We start from the raw sequence: 17,540 nt of genomic DNA, 5'->3' as shown, positions 1-17,540 counted from the left end.
CCCGGGTTCGATTCTGGGTACTGCCTGTGTGGAGTTTGCAAGTTCTCCCTGTGTCTGCGTGGGTTTTCTCCGGGTGCTCCGGTTTCCTCCCACAAGCCAAAAGACTTGCAGGTTGACAGGTAAATTGGCCATTATAAATTGTCACCAGTATAGGTCGGTGGTAGGGAAATATCGGGACAGGTGGGGATGTTTGTTGGGAATATGGGATTAGTGTAGGATTAGTATAAATGGGTGGTTGATGTTCGGCACAGACTCGGTGGGCCGAAGGGCCTGTTTCAGTGCTGTATCTCTAATCTAATCTAATCTAATAAGGGCAGTGGATGCATGGGAACAGCACCAGAACAGAACAAAGAACAGTACAGCACAGGAACAGGCCATTCAGCCCTCCAAGCCTGCGCCGATCTTGATGCCTGCCTAAACTAAAACCTTCTGCTCTTCCGGGGACCGTAACCCTCTATTTCCATCCTATTCATGTATTTGTCAAGATGCCTCTTAAATGTCATTATCGTACCTGCTTCCACTACCTCCCCCGGCAGCAAGTTCCAGGCACTCATCACCCTCTGTGTAAAGAACTTGCCTCGCACATCCCCTCTAAACTTTGCTCCTCTCACCTTAAACCCATGTCCCCGAGTAACTGACTCTTCCACCCTGGGAAAAAGCTTCTGACTATCCACTCTGTCCATGCTGCTCATAACTTTGTAAACCTCTATCATGTCACCCTCCGTCGTTCCAGTGAAAACAATCCGAGTTTATCCAACGTCTCCTCATAGCTAATGCCCTCCAGACCAGGCAACATCCTGGTAAACCTCTTCTGTACCCTCTCCAAAGCTTCCACGTCCTTCTGGTAGTGTGGTGACCAGAATTGCACGCAATATTCTAAGTGTGGCCTGACTAAAGTTCTGTACAGCTGCAACATGACTTGACAATTTTTATACTCGAAGCCCCGACCGATGAAGGCAAGCATGCCGTATGCCTTCTTGACTACCTTATCCACCTGCGTTGCCACTTTCAGTGACCTGTGGACCTGTACGCCCAGATCTCTCTGCCTGTCAGTACTCCTAAGGGTTCTGCCATTTACTGTATACTTCCCACCTGCATTAGATCTTCCAAAATGCATTACCTCACATTTGTCCGGATTAAACTCCATCTGCCATTTCTCTGCCCAAGTCTCCAACCGATCTATATCCTGCTATATCCTCTGACAATCCTCATCACTATCCGCAACTCCACCAACCTTTGTGTCGTCTGCAAACTTACTAATCAGACCAGCTACATTTTCCTCCAAAACATTTATATATACTACAAAGAGCAAAGGTCCCAGCACTGATCCCTGCGGAACACCACTAGTCACAGCCCTCCATTCAGAAAAGCACCCTTCCACTGTTACCCTCTCTCTTCTATGACAGAGCCAGTTCTGTATCCATCTTGCCAGCTCACCTCTGATCCCGTGTGACTTCACCTTTTGTACCAGTCTGCCATGAGGGACCTTGTCAAAGGCTTTACTGAAGTCCATATAGATAACATCCACTGCCCTTCCTTCATCAATCATCTTTGTCACTTCCTCAAAAAACTCAATCAAATTAGTGAGACAGGACCTCCCCTTCACAAAACCATGCTGCCTCTCGCTAATAAGTTTGTATGTTTCCCTTCCAAGTCACACACCATCCTGACTTGGAAATATATCACTATTCTTTCATTGTCACGGGGTCAAAATCCTGGAACTCTCTCCCTTAAACACTGTGTGTGTACCTACACCACATGGACTGCAGCCGTTCAAGAAGGCAGCTCACTACCGCCTTCTTATTAGGGATGAGCAACAAATGCTGGCTTTGCCAGCGACACTCACATCCCATGAATGAATAAAAATAAGGTCTAATGAACTTACCTTGAAAGTGTGTGGGCCTTTTAAATACCATTTCACTGCAGGTTGTCCTTTGGCCGTGTCCTCTGTCAGGTTTCACTGGCTTGTAGGGGAGTCAGCGTCCTGCACACCATTGAGGATAAGGTGCCATGCCCTGCCCCCTTTTTGAATCCAATTATGAAGCTCCTGCCTGTTTCCAATGGGAGCTCTGGCTGCCTAAACTGAGGTCTGCCTGAAAATCTTTCTTGTTCACCAACAAAACGGGGCAGAAGTAGGGTAGCCAACTCTGTTTCAGTGCATTCTTGGAGGTTTCTTCACTTGACCTCCTGCCTCCAAATACCTCGAGCCCACACTCTTGCCAATGGTCGCTCAACCCATTCATCGTCGTGGTGCCCTGCCTTCCCACAACAATTGGAAAGAGCATTGAAATTACTCAATTGGAAGATTCTTGACACTTACTCAATCTGCCTTTTTTCACATCTGCTTTATTTTATAACTAATAAACAGAAGTTTTCAAATAAATTAAAAAGTAGACCAATTGATTTTTCTCCTGGATTGCTCTGAGTAGTTTCCTGGAGATTAATCTTTAATTCCTGGAGACTTCAGGCCAATTGGAAGGGTTAGGAACCCTTGGCAGAACGGAGATAAAACTCACCTCCTAAGGGAAAAAATCTTTTCATATCAAGGTTTAAAAAAAAAATACAGATCTTTAGACATTGATTTATGTGCAAATATCAAGAAATTGTCAATGGTGAGCTCTTCTAATGATAAGATGTTGTATTAACATGGGAAAGAAGAATTAACAACCAATTTGTGTATCATAAGCTTAATTAGTAAGTTACTGTAAAATAATGAATCTGGAAGGATTTTAATTATCTGTGTTGTAGATTAAAACACTTAGATAAGTGGAATATCGGTAATCACATCATGAGAAATAGCAAGGATGAGAGGTGTTATGTTGAGGAGGGCGAAGAAAATGATTCAGTGAATCTAATCGGAGATGAAAGGATGAACATCCCTCTCATTGTAAGATTAGCTTTGTGTATTTAATGCTCTGTCTCTCATTATTGCTGTCTTTTCTAAAGTGGTCTAGTGCTTACATGGGATTGGCCAACACTTGATAGCTGTATATTGAGAGAGGGGTTGAAATGGGATGAAACCACAACACTATGCTGACAGAAGTTCTAATCTGGTAGTTTTAGTGATCATTAATGAAATCTATAAAGAATGACAGTTTGGGAGGTTAATGAGTCAAGAAGGCTGATTTAAGCACTGGATTCATTTAAGGAAAAAAACAGATGATGTAATGGGAAGAGAGTAGAAATTGGTATTATGAAATGGTGTGCTCATATAGAGCTAACATCCTTCATATGAACCAATGTTGTGATTTTCTTTGACTAAAGATATTCAAACTACAATATTTTACTGAAGAGAATGGCAAAATATTTTCTTGAAGTTATCTGATTCTAAGGCAAATGTTGACATTTTTGTAAGATAAATAAAGGTTAATTAATTAAGGTTTGTGCAATGCATTAACAAACTATCTCGTCAGGAATTTGAGAGAATCCCAGCATTTACATGGTTCATATGCGGTTGAGATCTTAGCATTGTGTTTATTCAATTACCTTAAGATGAAACTCAGAAATCTTATCAATAGGATCCCAGTGTATGGAATAATTGCACAGGGAGAGGCAATGTCTTGGATAAAGCCTGACATCCAAAGACAGTACTCTTGAACTCTGATCCCACAATTAGTTACTTCTTAGTAACAAAAGTAACAAAGAATTGGATATGTAAAAAGGTTATTGTATTTCTAAGTGAAACATTTTTAAGGTGCGATAATGATTCGATATTTGAGCCCATAAATAACACTCCTTTGTGGGGAGGCATTTGAATATGGGGTAAATGGAGGTAATGTAAGTTGTGTTTCCCACTCCATTGTTCAAGACACAACAAATTCTGATGTGAGGGTTGAGGGCACGTGACTACTTCCATTGTCTGCTGCCAGATGCCGACCACCAAGGACTCCATTGCCATTCCAGAAATGGCCAATCATCTATTGACTGGTTTCCAGAGGAGCAGAATGTAGCAAGAGTTTCAGCCATAGCAACATGTTGGGAATCCAGCTGGCGCAGCCAGGATCTGCTACGAAATCCAGGCAGATAGTAGGAGTGGGTGCTCTTGCAGTGCCATTACTGATGTGAATGAACAAAGAACAAAGAACAAAGATAATGACAGCACAGGAACAGGCCCTTCGGCCCTCCAAGCCTGCGCCGATCCAGATCCTCTCTCTACACATGTCGCCTATTTTCTAAGGTTCTGTATCTCTTTTCTTCCTGCCCATTCATGTATCTGTCTAGATACATCTTAAAAGACTCCATCGTGCCCGCGTCGACCACCTCCGCTGGCAACGTGTTCCAGGTGCCCACCACCCTCTGCGTAAAGAACTTTCCACGCATATCCCCCCTAAACATTTCCCCTTTCACTTTGAACTCGTGTCCTCTCGTAATTGAAACCCCCACTCTGGGAAAAAGCCTCTTGCTGTCCACCCTGTCTATACCTCTCATGATTTTGTACACCTCAATCAGGTCCCCCCTCAACCTCCGTCTTTCTAATGAAAATAATCCTAATCTGCTCAACCTCTCTTCATAGCTAGCGCCCTCCATACCAGGCAACATCCTGGTGAACCTCCTCTGCACCCTCTCCAAAGCATCCACATCCTTTTGATAATGTGGCGACCAGAACTGTACGCAGTATTCCAAATGTGGCCGAACCAAAGTCCTATACAACTGTAACATGACCTGCCAACTCTTGTACTCAATGCCCCGTCCGATGAAGGAAAGCATGCCGTATGCCTTCTTGACCACTCTATTTACCTGCGTTGCCACCTTCAGGGAACAGTGGACCTGAACACCCAAATCTCTCTGGACATCAATTTTCCCCAGGACTTTTCCATTTACTGTATAGTTCACTCTTGAATTGGATTTTCCAAAATGCATTGCCTCGCATTTGCCCTGATTGAACTCCATCTGCCATTTCTCTGCCCAACTCTCTAATCTATCTATATTCTGCTGTATTCTCTGACAGTCCCCTTCACTATCTGCTACTCCACCAATCTTAGTGTCGTCTGCAAACTTGCTAATCAGACCACCTATACTTTCCTCCAAATCATTAATGTATATCACAAACAACAGTGGTCCCAGCACGGATCCCTGTGGAACACCACTGGTCACATGTCTCCATTTTGAGAAACTCCCTTCTACTGCTACTCTCTGTCTCCTGTTGCCCAGCCAATTCTTTATCCATCCAGCTAGTACACCTTGGACCCCATGCGCCTTCACTTTCTCCATCAGCCTGCCATGGGGAACCTTATCAAACGCCTTACTGAAGTCCATGTTTATGACATCGACAGCCCTTCCCTCATCAATCAACTTTGTCACTTCCTCAAAGAATTCTATTAAGTTGGTAAGACATGACCTTCCCTGCACAAAACCATGTTGCCTATCACTGATGAGCCCATTTTCTTCCAAATGGGAATAGATCCTATCCCTCAGTATCTTCTCCAGCAGCTTCCCTACCACTGACGTCAGGCTCACCGGTCTATAATTACCTGGATTATCCCTGCTACCCTTCTTAAACAAGGGGACAACATTAGCAATTCTCCAGTCCTCCGGGACCTCACCCGTGTTTAAGGATGCTGCAAAGATATCTGTTAAGGCCCCAGCTATTTCCTCTCTCGCTTCCCTCAGTAACCTGGGATAGATCCCATCCGGACCTGGGGACTTGTCCACCTTAATGCCCTTTAGAATACCCAACACTTCCTCCCTCCTTATGCCGACTTGACCTAGAGTAATCAAACATCTGTTCCTAACCTCAACATCCGTCATGTCCCTCTCCTCGGTGAATACCGATGCAAAGTACTCGTTTAGAATCTCACCCATTTTCTCTGAGTCCAAGCATAACATTCCTCCTTTGTCCTTTAGTGGGCCAATCCTTTCTCTAGTTACCCTCTTTCTCCTTATATATGAATAAAAGGCTTTGGGATTTTCCTTAACCCTGTTTGCTAAAGATATTTCATGACCCCTTTTAGCCCTCTTAATTCCTCGTTTCAGATTTGTCCTACATTCCCGATATTCTTTCAAAGCTTCGTCTTTCATCAGCCGCCTACACCTTATGTATGCTTCCTTTTTCCTCTTAGCTAGTCTCACAATTTCACCTGTCATCCATGGTTCCCTAATCTTGCCATTTCTATCCCTCATTTTCACAGGAACATGTCTCTCCTGAACGCTAATCAACCTCTCTTTAAAAGCCTCCCACATATCACATGTGGATTTACCTTCAAACAGCTGCTCCCAATCTACATTTCCCAGCTCCTGCCGAATTTTGGTATAGTTGGCCTTCCCCCAATTTAGCACTCTTCCTTTCGGACCACTCTCGTCTTTGTCCATGAGTATTTTAAAGCTTACGGAATTGTGATCACTATTCCCAAAGTAGTCCCCTACTGAAACTTCAACAACCTGGCCGGGCTCATTCCCCAACACCAGGTCCAGTATGGCCCCTTCCCGAGTTGGACTATTTACATACTGCTCTAGAAAACCTTCCTGGATGCTCCTTACAAACTCTGCTCCATCTGGACCTCTAACACTAAGCGAATCCCAGTCAATGTTGGGAAAATTAAAATCTCCTATCACCACCACCCTGTTGCTCCTACATCTTTCCATAATCTGTTTACATATTTGTACCTCTATCTCACGCTAGCTGTTGGGAGGCCTGTAGTACAGCCCCAACATTGTTACCGCACTCTTCCTATTTCTGAGTTCTGTCCATATTGCCTCACTGCTCGAGTCCTCCATAGTGCCCTCCTTCAGCACAGCTGTGATATCCTCTTTGACCAGTAATGCAACTCCTCCACCCCTTTTACCTCCCTCTCTATCCCGCCTGAAGCATCGATATCCTGGGATATTTAGTTGCCAATCATGCCCTTCCCTCAACCAAGTCTCAGTAATAGCAATAACATCATACTCCCAGGTACTAATCCAAGCCCTAAGTTCATCTGCCTTACCTACTACACTTCTTGCATTAAAACAAATGCACCTCAGACCACCAGTCCCTTTATATTCATCATCTGCTCCCTGCCTGTTCTTCCCCTTAGTCACACTGACTTCATTATCTAGTTCCTTACAGGCTTTTGTTACTACCTCCTTACTGTCAACTGACCTCAATTGGTTCCCATCCCCCTGCCACATTAGTTTAAACCCTCCCCAACAGCGTTAGCAAAAGCACCTCCAAGGACATTGGTTCCAGTCCGGCCCAGGTGTAGACCGTCCAATTTGTAATAGTCCCACCTCCCCCAGAACCGGTCCCAATGTCCCAAAAATCTGAACCCCTCCTTCCTGCACCATCTCTCAAGCCACGCATTCATCCTGACTATTCTTTCATTTTTACTCTGACTATCACGTGGCACTGGTAGTAATCCTGAGATTACTACCTCTGAGGTCCTACTTTTTAACTTAGCTCCTAACTCCCTGAACTCTGCTTGTAGGACCTCATCCCGTTTTTTACCTATATCATTAGTGCCTATGTGCACAATGACAACTGGCTGTTCACCCTCCCCCTTTAGAATGTTCTGCAGCCGATCTGAGACATCCCTGACCCGTGCACCTGGGAGGCAACATACCATTCGGGAGCCTCGTTTTCGACCACAGAACCGCCTATCTACTCCCCTTACAATCGAATCCCCTACGACTATAGCCCTTCCACTCTTTTTCCCGCCCTTCTGAACAGCAGAGCCAGCCACGGTGCCATGGACCTGGCTACTGCTGCCTTCCCCTGGTGAGCCATCTCCCCCAACAGTATCCAAAACGGTATACTTGTTTTGGAGGGAGATGACCGCAGGGGACTCCTGCGCTGCCTTCCTGCTCTTTCTCTGCCTTTTGGTCACCCATTCCCTTTCTCCCTCAGCAATCCTAATCTGCGGTGTGACCAATTCACTAAACGTGCTATCCACGACCTCCTCAGCATCGCGCATGCTCCAAAGTGAGTCCATCCGCAGCTCGAGAGCCGTCATGCGGTCTAACAAGAGCTGCAGTTGGACACACTTCCTGCACGTGAAGGAGTCAGGGACATCAGCCGTGTCCCTGAGCTCCCACATTGAGCAAGAGGAGCATGACACGGGTCTGAGATCTCCTGCCATTTTTAATCTTAAGCTTAACTTAGTTAAATGAAAAAGGAACGAAAAGTTTTTACCAATCACAATAAAACCAGAGAAATCGAAAAAGCCTTACCTTATAAACACCCCACCGAGTCCTTTTTTTTTTGGTTAGAGGAGGAGGGCGGGTGGGAGACACGACAAGTGTGGTGTCTCGGGTTCAGAAACCGCCCAAATATATAGTGTTTTACTTACCCAGCAGCCCCCTGGCCTCCACCGAAAAACAAAAGGAAATTAAATTTACTTTCAAACTGACCTTCCCAGCTGCTCACTCGCTCACTCACTGCTCCCGAAAAAGCTGCTTCCCAGCTGCTCACTCGCTCACTCACTGCTCCCGAAAAAGCTGCTGCAATGAAAGCTTAGCCTCAATGTGATAATGACCCTGTGCCCAGAATTTGGGACAACATCATAATGTAGCCAAAGCAGCAATTGACAGTTCTGTAGAATTTCCACCAGAATTTTTACCTTATGATGTACAGCTATTCAAAGAAAGAATTTCCATTCATATTGGCTTATCACATCCTCAGGATATCCCAATGTGTTTCATGTCAAACAAATTACTTTTGATGTATAGTCAATATAGGTACCCAAGAAAATACAGTTGCCTTTTATTGCACAGAATGTTCCCACAAACAGCAAATGAAATTAATAACCACAACATTTGTTTTTAGTGTTGTTGGGTGAAGGAAGAATATTGACCAAGAAACAGGGATTACTCTTGCTCCTTTCAAATAGCACTGTGCGATCTTTTATGCTCACCTGAACAGGCACAATGGGGCCTAAATTTGACATCGCAGCCAAGTAGTGGCTCCTCCAACAATGCAGAATTCCCTCAGTACTGCAATGAAATGTCAGCCAGCACTTCAGGACACATACTGAAATAATCTCTTGAATTCATAAATTGCTCATGGACCTTCCCATCACAGCAAGCCTATGATTCCTCATAGCGTAGCATTACTGAGCCAAAGAATTACAGTCACAGAGAGCTTGCAAAGTCATTTATCATTATGATTCATTTTTATTGTGATCAGTTATGTTCAGGATGGATTGAATTGTCCTTCAACCCAACAATAAGGCCTGTTGACTCTAGAGATGATGTTTAAACTCAAGCCAGGAAAAGCCAATGAAGACTTTTCTTATGTTGATGTCTTTTCAGGTCAGAAATGATTGAATTCTTGTGCCTTTAGTTCAGTTCTTGTCAAAGAAAAGTCCACAGTACAAACAGATTTTGGCAGGGAATATCAAGATTCTTAGTATTGTGAGCAGAAGGGTCAATTCACTCGGGCACTGTGGCTTCTAATGAAATTAGAGTGTGGATTGCTGGAAATAGGTTAGGGTCAGCAGAAATTCTTGTGGTAAGATTATATTTTGTGAAGCTGTGACAACATGTCAAGGTAAGCTGCCAAAGCTTTCAAAATCAGGGTGAATTCTGTGTAATTTGGAAAGCCAGCATAATTCTCTAGGTGTACCCGGAACACAACTAATTGTAGATATATTTGTCATAATAATTAAATCATTATTAAAGTAAATTATCTGGTCTTTTATTTCATTGCTTTATGTAGGAAGATGTTATGCACAAATTGGCTGCCACGTTTCCTACATTGCAATCGTGATGACAATTCAGAAGTACTTCATTAGTTGTAGACAATTTTGGGGTGTCCTGAGATCATGAAAGCCGCCATATGAATGCAAGTTCTTTCTTGCTTAAAATTTTCCCAAGCTCACCAGATTCGGAAACTGAGAGTCTGGATTGGAAAATCACAAATACCACTCTATTTTTTAAGAAGGTAGTGAGGGAGAAGCCAGGCAACATAAGAACATAAGAAATACGAGCAGGAATAGGCTATTTGGTCCCTCGAGCCTGCTCTGCCATTCAATAAGATCATGGCTGATCTGATTGTGGCCTTAACTCCACTTTTCTGCCTGCCCCCTTGACTCCCTTATAGATCAAAATCAGTCTAACTCAACCTTGAATATATTCAGTGACCCAACCTCCACTGCTCTTTGGGGAAGAGAATTCCACAGACTAATGACCCGATAGGAGAAGAAATTCCTCCTCATCACCATCTTAAAAGGGAGATCCCTTATTTTGAAACTGTGTCCTCAAGTTCCAGATTCCTCTATGAGGGGGAACATCCTCTCAGCATCTACCCTGTCAAGCTCCCTCAGTATCAGATATTTCAATAAGATCACCTCTCATTCTTCTAAACTCTAATAAGTATAGGCCCAACCTGCTGAACCTTTCCTCATAAGACAATCCCTTCATCCCAGGAATCAGCCTAACAAATCTTCTCTTAACTGTCTCCAATGCAAATATATCTCTCCTTGAGTAAGGAGAGCAGAACTGCACACAGTACACTAGGTGCGATCACACCAATGCCCTGTACAGTTGTAGCAAGACCTCCCTACTATTATACTCCATCCCCCTTGTAAAGTTACCTGACCTGAAAAATCAAAAGTAAAAATTTATTAAAACTTCCAACCCCTTCGCCCATCTCCCCAATTACTACACACTTTATTAATTGCCCTCTCCCCCTAAAAAAAAAATAAACTCGCGACCCCGACCTTTTTCCCCCTCAAACTTTCTTCACTTTAACCTTCAACCCCTTCCCACCATCTCCGCCACCAATCACAATGGTTTTCCCCGCTCCTCCGCCCTCCCACCCTGAAAACTTACCTGCTCCCCCCTCTCTACCAGTGTTCCACCTCGGATCTCCGAACAGAGGTCTGAAGGCACGGGAGTTCCGGCAACCGGCCGGAATATCGCATTGTGACAGCTGTCACGATGAGGTAAGTATTAATTCAGTAATTTTAATAGATTTAAATATTTTAATGAAGGTCCTGTCATCGAGTGGTGGGGGGGGTGGGGCAGCCACGAGGCCTCGCCACCGCCAGTAAAATGTGGTGGGCCCTTCTTAGCATGTATGCCCATGGTAGGCCTCTCCCGGAGGTATTTTCCAGGCCCCCCCCTTGCTATGACCCCAACGTCGGGGGGCTGGTAAAATCCAGCCATTTGTGTCCTCCTCACAACTTGCTTTCCCACCTATCTTTGTATCATCTGCAAATTTGGCTGCAACACAGTCCTTCATCCCAGTCATTAATATAAATCATAAATAGTTGAGGCCCAGCACTGATCCCTGTGGCACTCCACTAGTTACAGCTTGCCAACCTAAAAATGCCCCACTTACCCTGCCTCTCTGTTTCCTGTTCGTAAGTGAGTCCTCTATCCATGCTAATATATTACCCCCATCACCATGCACACTTGTGTAGTAACCTTTTATGTGGAACCTTATGGAATGCCTTTTGGAAATCCAAATACACTATATCTGCTAGTTCCTCTTTAGCCACACTGCTTGTAACATCCTCAAAGAACTCTATTAAATTTGTCAAACACCATTTCCCTTTGATAAAACCACATTGATTCTGCCTGATTGCATTACGACTTTTTTAATGTCCTGCTACTGCTTCCTGAATAATGGATTCTAATATTTTCCCAATGACAGATGTTGGGCTAACTGGCCTATAGTTTCCTGCTTTCTTTCACTGTCCCCAACCGCACTCATCACTCCCCCCGCCCCTGAATAGAGGTGTTACATTTACGATCTTCCAATCCCCTGGCACCTGTTATGTTATTGCTTTTTTCAGCAATAAGGTACCAAACAATCTTGAGTTGAAAGGTAAGTTAATAGTGGGTTCTTTCTTATGAAATCATAGGTTAATTAAAATATAATTAAATCAAGAGTGAGAGCAATAGAGTTTTAGAAGAGTCATATCCGACTCAAAATATTAACTCTTTTTCTCTCTCCACAGATGCTGCCCGACCTGCTAAGTATTTCCAGCACTTTCTGTTTGTATTTCAATACAGCTTTGTTTGGTAAGAGTATCAAAGGTGCGTAAATTTGGTTGGGGCACAGTGTAGCCATGATGTAATTGAATAGCAGAAAGGGTTGAGAGATTGAATGGCAAATCTTCTTCATATGTTCTTAGTTATAGCAGGCTGTAAGCTATCCCCCCATCTGCTTAGAATCCCAGAAACATTGCATCATTTTAGAAGATTTACCATCTGCCTTCATATGCATCTACTGCCCATAATTTGAATGTGTAGTAATGTGTGTCGATGAAGAACCAACAGCATTTCCTAAGAAGTGGATCCAACTCTTCTTGACTTTTATAATAAATAAAAACAGAAATACTGGAAATACTTAGTAGATCTGACAGCATCTGTGGAAGGCGAAACAGAGTTAACATTTCAGGTCTGTGTCCTTTCATCAAAACACAGAGTGCTATGGTGCTGTGCAGTTGCCAGTCCTTGAACTATAAATTCCACATCCTCAATGAGGAGTTATGTTCAAAGTGAGCATGGGGAGAGAACTCAGTCTAACAGGTTGGCCTTTCTGCTGGGTGTATCGGATCAAGGAATCATCCCTTCTACGTCTTACAATCGTGATCAGTGCTCCCGATTGGCTCCAATTGAATCAGTAGTTTTTAGTTAGGCAGAAAATGGATGTCATATCTATTTGTCAGCCATGGCTCAGTGGTAGGACTCTTTACTCTGCATCAGATGGTCTTGGGTTCAGGCCCCACTCCAGAAATTCAGCATATGATCGTGGATAATACTTCATTGCAGTACAGAGAAAGTGGTGCTGCATTGTCAGAGGTGATGTTCATTTGCATGAGATGCCAACATCAATTTGCATTTATATAACACCTTTAACAAAGTAAAATGTTCCAAGGTCCTTCACAGGAAGATTTTTAAAGAAACTTTGACACTGAGCCACTTAAGAAGATATTAGGGGAGAGAGAGGCAGAGAAGTTTAGGCAGGGAATTCAAGAGCTTTAGGGCATATGCTTGGCTGCCAGTGGTGGGATGAAGGGAGTAAGCCCTGCATGCCTGTTCAGTTCAATGTCAATGATCTCATGGCTCTATTCGAAGAAAAGCATGGGATTTCTTCTGGTGTCCTGGCTATCATTTATCCCTCAACCAAAACCATCAACGTCTGGTCATTCTGCTATACACACACTGGCTACTGTGTTTATTTACCTTATAACAGTGACTATCATTCAAAAATACTTAATTGGCTGTGAAGTACTTTAACATATATTGAGGATGTTGTGTAAATGCATGTTCATTATTTTCTTCTCAATGTTTAATATTGGTGCATATCTCAGATGACAGTTCAGGACATTAGTTACTGTTGTCTTTAACCTGTTAATTTAATAAGAGTATAACATAATTCAGTAGGATAAAATTATAAGCTTGAACAATAAGATTAAAAGTAAATATATTCTATTTTGTACTAAAAAATCTCTGGCCGCAAAAAGAGTTAATCCTGAGCAGAAATACAACATATTTCAGAGCATGTCCTTGTCTATATGGACGAGAGAAACGCCAAATTGAACAAAAGCAAAACCCTTCTTATCATTTTCTCAGCTTTAGCCTGTACAATGATCCACTGTTTACTAAAAGAGGAATAGATCGTGAAGGGAAGCTCTTTCTGGATGCAAGTCAAGATTTCTCAGCTGAGGCTGTCACCTAATGACAATATCTCTCAAAGGCAGATGGAACATTACAGGGGAAAAATAAAAATATTCTGTGGCTTCATTCACTGGCCTGCTTCACCCTGAAAATCTCCTGTGGGGCTTAGTTCTTATGCTCTGTGCCAGACGACAGTCTTCCATTGAATGTGACAAAAAATAGTAATTCTTTAAAGTAGCTTGTTGTAGGCTTTGCTAATTAATCACTAGAATGATAACGTTTTTTGAAGTGACCATTCCAACATTCTGTATAGGTGTATCTATCTGGTGACCTGTTCTGTCAAATCTCCACTCAATTACATTGGTTCTTTTATTTCCTCTCTCCTTAGGTAGTGCTGGAACTCCTGTAATGTTTAATGATAAAGGTGATGCTCCAGGCCGTTACGATATCTTCCAGTATCAGCTTATTGCCAACAATACCTGGGACTACCGCCCCATTGGCCAATGGACGGACCACCTTCATCTCAATGTAAGTCACACCCTGTCAAGCTATTAACATCATATGGGCCACATAAGCAGAAACAGCATGGGGCAAAGTCAACAATATGGTGCTTGTTTGAAGGGAATATGCACGAGACAGGGCTAGAACACTGATGCTAATTCTCTGGACCATGCCCACATCAAACATTATCCCTCCACCCCCTGCTGGTAATGTGAGATTTATCTTTTGTATCTCAGGGAAATATTTTTTGGAGTGCTGGCTGCCTAAGTGCTTTGTTACATTCTTCAGACCAAATGCAAACATTAAACAAACAACCAGAATAGTTGAGGCCATTTCCAATAGCAACACATCTTTTGTTGACAATATGTGTAGTGGCTGTCCACATAGTGATTTCTGAAGTTAGCGCTCTGCAATGACCCATCTACATTGCTCTATTAATATGCTCATAATTGCCAAGTGAAAGCAGTTAAAAAATTAATATTTGGAGAATAGTAGGGGGGTTGTTCATTTTTACACACATCATAATAATAGTAGTCTACCTCACTTAGATTTCCTGATTATCAGTGCATTGTTTTAAAGGGGTTGATGTGATTGAGAACTGGTGCTTCCTGTTTAAGGTATTTATTTAATCCAAATGGCAGAGAAAAGAAAAATGAAGAAACAGCAAGTGAAGGGACTGATGTTGGCAATTGTGCCACATTCCCCTTTAAATTGCTGAATGTAAGTGAAGAATGCAGAAATTTTGTGTTCCAAAGTCGACCAAAATAGCTGTTTTCTCCTAACGATCATTGTTATGTTTAGATCTTGTGAAATGATGGTTGCTGCTCCACTTACAGTTTCCTAAGTGAATTTGGCCATTTTAACAGGCAAATGTTGGGAATGTTTTTTCACAATAATATATAGACAAAGGTCACAGTCCAGTGATTGTGTGCCAAGAATGAGTTCAAAACAGGGAGTCAAATACTTAAAGGCTTAGTAAAGGTTAAATGAACGGACATGCTCACAAGCCCAGAATTACATAAAGTGTGCTGCTGAAGAACACACATTACAGCCAATTGAGCTCAACTTTCTTTCTATTCCTCCGAGTTCACTCAGCTATGGCTACAATCTCGCATTACTTACGCTGTTTGCAGCTGCACTAATCCATAGGCCCTACCATCAATGATCCTTCACACATTTCTCGGTAATAACTTGTAACAGTCTCTATCACAATGTTCTAGGCCTGCTAAACATTTATCTCCATTCTGCTATCCCAAAATTGCACTGAAAACAAGAGCATTTAGGGTTAGCAAGGCAGAGAATGCATGATTATGATTAGTTACAGATAATCTCCAAATGTAAACAATGCATAACCCAAGCTAGAAAACAGGGTACTCTGATTTCTGTATAGACACTGTCTATTACAATGGCTGATTTCTATTACAAAAATGTTAACTATAGAATTAGTGTAAAATGGGACAGAATATACATTATTCTCCTCCAGTAAATACAGAACTCTTTAGCTTTGCTTATTCTGAATTTCTAGTCAAATGTTGAATTCCAAAGTTTGTCATTACATTATGAGAAAAATTTCCTGCTTATAAACGCATGAAAACTCAAATTCACCTTTTTGCCATGAATAACATTCTTCATGCTTATACCTGAAAACCACCATCATGCCAGTGGTGAAATGTATTGGTATAACATTTACTAAAAAGATTCCTGTGGCTCTAAAGGTGGCCTACTAATTGGGGTTAAATGGTGCTGAAAAGGCGAAGGTGACCAGCTGCTTCCCTGAAGCAAAGAATAGGCCATGTAAAACCAAGCAATCAATTGACTCATTCACCAGTAGTGTACTTAAACAGATGTGAGCTTAGAAATAATACTGTCTAAAGTATTCGTTGCATCACACTGCTGGGTTAAAAACAAACCCATATTTTGCAATCCTTCAGTGGAAAATCCAAGCCTCGTGGGATCTAATGACATGTCAGGCAAGAATAGGCCTGAATTCCACACCTATGTCAATCTACATCGGGCTCACCATTAAAACCAGCCAGCATCCTTGTATTAAGAGTTTTCATTACAATTCGTGTTTCAATGTGATTTGCAACATCATACTTAAATTTCTGGCCCACGCAGGAAAAAGCAAGTTGCCCTGAAGGCCAACATATAATTGGCAGTATTGTACTGGAAAATGAAAGGAGTTGTCAGAAAAATGTCAGGCGATTATAATCTGGAAAAACTCAAATTAGCAGCAGTACAATTTCCAGCTGCATTCTGACATTTATTAAGAGAGTTTTTCAGTTTTGAACCCCTGTAATGAAACAGTTAAATCTGTAAGGATGTTCATTGCTTTGAGCAGTAATGCTATCCTGATATGATAGAATGGAAGAGTCTCATGTGATTATGTTTAAATTGTAAGGCTATAGCAAAAGGTTTACCCTATCGCTATCCCTTATACCTAACCTAGAAATTCTCAACATTGTTAATGGATGAAAAACAAGATAAATTTCAGCAGTACAACCCACCCTCCCCTCAACAAAAAAAGCATTCGGTAGGCATACTTCAGCTGGACACATGTCTAGCAGTGCCCATCATTAAAATAAACAAGCACACTCACATTATTACATAATTACAAGTGTCCACTCAACTGAATAGAACTCACTCTGCAACTGGATAAATGCTGCACTACTGGACAGTGGAAATACTCATTCCATACAGGAGTTTTATTTCATATCTTTGAACCTAATTACAATACTGGCCTAGCCTGTGATAATATTATAGAATGGTAACTATGCAGCACCAGAACACAGCAAAATACAAGTTTGATCCCCTGCTATATTTTGGCTCTTCAATCTTCGCAGCATTAATGTGGGAAGTGAGCTATCTGTGGGTTGCTCTATCTGGTCGTATTGGCATAGACCTGAGCTCAGATCACCCACTCCCAACCACAGATGATGCATGTCTAAAAGAAGACAGAGGAGAGAAAACTGCTGGGAGGGGCAGATGGGCTGGTGGCGGTGTACTGAATAGCTAAACAGCCTGAAAAGTTAATCAAATATGTTAGGGTGTGAGTTCAAGATGTTGATCACTGGATAAACTGCTCAGTTATTCCTCCAAAATTTCTACAAATTTATCCAGTGCATGATGATGTAAACTTCTTGGCTTTATAAATAAAAGCGTAGGGATGAATTTTATCACCACCCCCCCCCCCCCCCCATCCCACCTAACCCCCAGAGATGGATTAGAAGGCAGGGGGCAGAGGTCCTGTTGCCGTTCAGTCACACCACAATTTAGTCGGGGGCGAGATAGGCTGCCGACGGCCTTCCTGCCCAGAGGCCAATTGAGGCCCTTAAGAGGTCTTTAACAGCAACTTAAGTGCCCCTTCCCGCCACTGATTTTCGGCTGGAGGGTTGGGGCACCACTGTCACAGTGAGGTCGCCCAGTAAAATGAGGCAACCTCGCTGCTGGCTTGGCAGGCAGGGAACCCTCCTCTGTGGGCAATCTGTGGCCTA

General features: G+C 42.6%; 1 protein-coding gene across 2 annotated transcripts in view; it reads left to right on the top strand.

Moving 5' to 3' along the window:
* Positions 1-17,540, top strand: part of LOC137380004 (metabotropic glutamate receptor 7-like) — an 888,173-nt gene that overhangs the window by 556,683 nt on the left and 313,950 nt on the right. For both annotated transcript variants that reach the window (XM_068051473.1, XM_068051472.1), the window contains exon 7: positions 13,934-14,073. In XM_068051473.1, the coding sequence (XP_067907574.1) occupies positions 13,934-14,073 (140 nt within the window). The remainder of the gene's footprint in view (positions 1-13,933; positions 14,074-17,540) is intronic.

This window comes from Heterodontus francisci, chromosome 19 (assembly GCF_036365525.1).
Source record: "Heterodontus francisci isolate sHetFra1 chromosome 19, sHetFra1.hap1, whole genome shotgun sequence".
Lineage (NCBI taxonomy): Eukaryota > Metazoa > Chordata > Chondrichthyes > Heterodontiformes > Heterodontidae > Heterodontus > Heterodontus francisci.
Note: the sequence above shows the minus strand (reverse complement) of the source record. Positions and strands in the feature narration are given on the sequence as shown.